Source organism: Drosophila gunungcola, chromosome 3R (genome assembly GCF_025200985.1).
Source record: "Drosophila gunungcola strain Sukarami chromosome 3R, Dgunungcola_SK_2, whole genome shotgun sequence".
NCBI classification, from domain to species: Eukaryota; Metazoa; Arthropoda; class Insecta; order Diptera; family Drosophilidae; genus Drosophila; species Drosophila gunungcola.
Genome location: NC_069139.1, coordinates 3,041,238 through 3,046,241, shown reverse-complemented (window position 1 = coordinate 3,046,241; position 5,004 = coordinate 3,041,238). Strand labels below are relative to the sequence as shown.

Genomic DNA, 5,004 nt, shown 5'->3' with positions numbered 1-5,004 from the left:
CTATTGGTTTTCATATTTTTAATTTAATATGCTCTTGAAAAATGCCTTTTATCGATAACTTTGGCGCCACCAAATAATTTCACTGTTATTTAACATGCTCACAACAGAGCGATAAGACTTAAGCATTAGTCATGGCTCATCTCTACTGCATCGTTATCGATAGTCTTATCGCTGTTTGCCCGATAGTCCGAACTGCATCGCCTCATATCGACTGTCGGTATTTTATGGTATTTTTTAAAGCCCACATCAGCTGGGTGAAATCATAACAAAAGAGCAATGTTTTTGTGTGGTGTTATTATTTGTAAATAGCGTTTATTAATGTTATTTGGGCAGTGAAATGGACAAATCCAGGTCCAGCGTGTACGATAAGTTCGCTGGCTTCGTGGAGCAGCTGCGGAACACAGAATGCAGGTGCGTTTTCACCATTTTTTGTTTGTTTCTAATTGCAGCGTATTGAATGTTTTGGGAATGAGACCGGCAACAGTTTGTTGCTCTTTATAGAACAATATGGATCAGATTGCAAAAGCAACTCGATTTCCTAGAGGTTTAATGCCCACCAAATGGTCCAGTTTATTAATTACTCAGCCAAAAAATTCTTTGGAAACAAGTGCATCCGCAATGACGTCATGCCACATACCTGTATACAAAACTAATTACCTGAAATTCTCACAGTCAAAAGCAGAAGATAGCCTGCTTCCAGCAGATTGCGGAGTGCATCATGTCACCATCGCTGGCGGGGCACATCAATTATGCGGCTCACTGCGGCACGGCCATGAATGTCCTGCTGCTCTTCTGCGAGGATGTGGACTCCGTGGTGCGGATGAGTGCCGAGGAGAACCTGAACAAGATCCTGCGGGCACTGGAGAAAACCCGGGTCAGTCGCATCCTCATGGATCTGTATGGCGAGATCAAGAGGAATGGTAATCAGAGGTAAGTTATGGCAACCGTCATGAAATCACAAACACTAATGACTTGTTTTTTCAGATCTTTAAGGATTTGTCTCAACCTGTTCTCCTACTATGCCCCCCAAATAAAGGAGAAGCACATCAAGTGGTATGCCGTGCGATTGCTCCAATGCATGACCACCATTTCGCAGCGCAAGGAGACACTGCTCCAGGAGACACTCTGCGATTTCATCAAGCACTTTGGCCGCTATATACAGCAGGGTCTCAGCGATAGCGAAATTTGCAAGCTTTTGGAGGTGATACTACTGTTCAGCGGTTTTTGTATCTATTTACTTAACTCTTTGATGGAATTTGCAGACTTTTCTGGACAATATTGGCTCCGATTGTGCCGTGAAGCGTCGCTGCTCTGCCCAAAATTGCATCAGTCTGATTGAGCATGCACGCAATAGAAGCCTTATGGCCAGGCATGCAGTCAACAAAGTAATGGGTAAGTGCTGACACGAAACGGAAATTAAGATCCTGATGGGAATGCACTAAATAGTTCTGTTATTGCTATTTTTTCTGGCATTTTTAATTGCCTAAGCTTCTGAGAGATATCAAGAAATAGACAGAAGCCGTACGTGATCAGTAACCTTAACAAATATTATCATTGCTTGATGACTACATATATATTGTTTCATCAGCTAAGTGGTTTTATTATTGGCATTGTTAATCCTCTGAATTCTTTATTTGAGTTTTTCATAGTTAGTTCAATCAAAACAAAAATGTATACTAAAAATAAAACAGGAGAAATGGAGAGTGTTTATGAAAACAATGTAAATTGTTTAACACAATGCATATTTTGAATAAACTACTACTTTATATCCCTTAGAAGCTTTATTGTTGTATTAGTTTACTCAAAATATACCTAGTCCAGTACCCTAAACAAATTTTATTATTAGTTAGTTTTTATTTATTATTAACATTTACATTTTACATGCAATATTTTAACGTTTTATTGTTTTGTGGATTTATTGTTCTTGTTTTTAAAAGACAGAACTTTTCCTTTTAGTTCTAAAGATCAATCGAAACAAAATTACAAATGACTGTAAATAAAATCCTAAAATTTGGAATGCCCAAAGACACAGTTATTAAAAAAGCAATGGTATTTTTGAAGAGCCCAGCCTAAGACCGTCTAATTTGAAAACAAAACAGCTCTCACAAAAGCCTCTATTGTTCGTCCAGATTTGGATAAACTAATCCACAATTCGGTGTTATTGCTGTTAGTTATTTAACGCATTTACGCTTTGAACACGTTCAACAAAACGCTCTTTATATTCTCATCAATAATGAAAGTGGTGTTTAAAAAGCGTGTAACGGCCAAATGCTAAGCCCCACATAGATCTGCATATATATTGTTGGGCATGCTCGCGCTATTGGTAAAAAACAGTTTTAATATTCTAAAAAGCCGCAAAATCCATGAAAAATACCTCACCAAAAATATAAAGCCATCGAACGTTGAAATACGTGGGCGGGGGAAAAAAAAGGGTATTGGATTTTATTCAAACTCGCATTGCGAATGCAATCACAGCCATGGGTTTGTTTGTCTGTGGTCTGTGTGCAGCACAATAAAAGTAACTAGACAGTTGATATAAATTATATTTCTACATTGCAGTTGGTTACCGCTCGCAATCGATGGACGAGCCATCGAATATATACATTTTTTTGTAGATTTGTTTTGATTTTAGACAACGATAGCGGGAAGTTTTTATTTAAGCATTTGCTGACTGGCAGACTGCAGCAATAACTACTGCAGCGGCAAAAACAAAAGTCATGGCAACGAGAGCCACGTGAAAATGCTTAAAAATTGCAAACACAAATCATTTTTTATTGAATTTTCATGAAAATATTATTGGCAAACGAATCGAGGAATAGGTAAATGCACCTTAGTTACAGTTTCCAATGCTTTTTTTATGAGCCAAACTGCAAATGCATAAAATTGACATCCAAAAAAGTTATAAATAATCTTTAGAGCAAATCTCTGTGTATTGCGTTTCCAATAATTAAAGTGAGAGGTCTGGCTGGATTAAACTTATTAATTTACTTGGTATACTTTTCATTTTAAATTCTAATCTTACCTTATTTCATACTTGGCTTCACCTTTGCTCTTTTAGCTTATTGCCTTATAAATTAGCCTTTTAGCTTAGTTTAATTTTTTAAATGAAAATGAATAAAATTGATGTCCAAAAAACGATAAGCACACAAATATTGACGTACAAAAAAGGTATAAATAAACTTTAGTGCAGATCTCTTTGTATTGCATTTGCAGACAAATAAAGTGAGAGGTCTGGCTGGCAAAACTAATTCATTTACTGGGATTACTTTTCATATATGGCAGTCTCAATGCTAACCTCACCTAAATTCATATAAATTAAGCTTCGACTTGGCTTTACCTTTGCTCTTTTCTTGTCCAAATGTTTACCTTCAAATCAACTCCTTCAGCTCCTGTTCCTGGCCAGGCTGCTCCTTCCCCAGCTCCTGAATGGTCTTCCAGTCTTCTAGTCCTGTGTCAACGTTATGCCACTTCTCGGCAAAGGCACAATGCCAGGCCACTCTTCAGCGCATCCTTATACAGTCTGGCGCCTCTTTTTATGGGCACCCATCATAGTGGCAGTACTTGGACTGCCTGGCATCCTGGCATCCCCTGGCATCCTGGCATGCCCCAACAAACAGACACAAAGTACAGAGAACCGGGTTCCTAGACCTCCTAGTCCTAGTACGCCCACGCCGTCTCCGTTTGTTTGTCTCCGCCCGTAGACGAAATGAAATTTATGCACTTGGACACTTCCATGCAATAATTCATGCGAAATTGAATCAGATATTCAATCCTGTGCAGCTTTAAAGCGGATAATCAACGTTGTAAACAAAATGCCAGCCGAACGAACGAGGGCAGCAAAGCCAACAGCTGCAAAATGGGGAGTATGCTAAATTTATGTTGCCTGCCCACCGACTGATGCCGAGCTAAGCAAAAAGTGCAAATTATTTTTCATGTCAACTGTGGCAGCAGCATAAATAGCCAAATGACCAATTCATTCTCTGAAATCGCTGCACAGCAGCCCTTTATAAAAATGTACTTTATGTTTGCTGATTGTCCAACTGGTTGAGGATGTCAAAGTAATCAGAGTTACATCACATTCTTATTTACCATAAATAAATCATTTGCATTTTGAAAATTTTTGATTGCGGTTTTAAAACACTGAAAATTTAGATATCAAAAAGGACAAGCTTCAGGGGAATAACTAAGAAGGAGCTTTTTTTATGAAAACTTAAAGCTAGTCTACGGCTACGAAAATATATTTATATTTTAAACTATAATTAATCTCCAATTTACCGCTTTCCTATTTTAATCATCTTCATTTTCGAAAGCTAGTAATAATAACACTCAGTTCTTTTACAGCCAGTCCAAGTTTTTTCAGACATAAACTCAAAATTTGTGCTTTCCTCAAAATATCTAATAACCTTTTTGTAAACAGTAAAAATACAATTAATCTAAAATGTGGAATTCGTGGTTTCCTAATGAAAACTTAAAGCCAGTCCAAGGCTACAAAACTATATTTTGATCTCTTAAAAGTTTAGATCTGGGTTTTTTTTTTGGGAGACCATCTCCAATAAGTAGACCCCACATTAAACACCTTTCGGAAGGCCTATTAATTGCAGTCTTTAAACGTGCTCAGCATGTCGCCCTTACGCCCATTTCGGGCTCGCCAATTTTGCAGAAAGTTTGTGCGGCTTCTGCCGCAATTAATTGATACACATGGAAACAGGCCGCAAGTTGTGCTCGGCAAAGTCACTTGGCTGCCATGAGGGCCATGTAAAAAGTTTCTCCGGCGAGAAGTGTTTTCAATTTTGCGCCCCAAAGGAAGAAAATGAAAACTAATTGAGTAACAAACTTCCAACATGGCGTTTTGTGATTGGTGGCGTATACGTAATGAAACGACAAATAAGCGGAGACAACAAGAGCAAGAACTGCGGGAGGTCTCAGTGGGTGGTGGGTGGTGGGCGGATATGACTGTGCAGGAGTCTATAAATATCAGATGGAAAGTTTTCAACGAGATAAATT

General features: G+C 38.3%; 1 protein-coding gene across 1 annotated transcript in view; it reads left to right on the top strand.

The window, feature by feature from the left end:
- Nucleotides 1–235: 235 nt before the first annotated feature.
- LOC128252605 (uncharacterized) overlaps nucleotides 236–5,004 on the top strand; it is a 46,530-nt gene continuing 41,761 nt past the window's right edge. Inside the window, exons 1-4 of the mRNA XM_052980460.1 lie at nucleotides 236–411; nucleotides 673–930; nucleotides 985–1,201; nucleotides 1,263–1,392. Of these exons, the coding sequence (XP_052836420.1) occupies nucleotides 338–411; nucleotides 673–930; nucleotides 985–1,201; nucleotides 1,263–1,392 (679 nt within the window). The 5' untranslated portion in view covers nucleotides 236–337. The remainder of the gene's footprint in view (nucleotides 412–672; nucleotides 931–984; nucleotides 1,202–1,262; nucleotides 1,393–5,004) is intronic.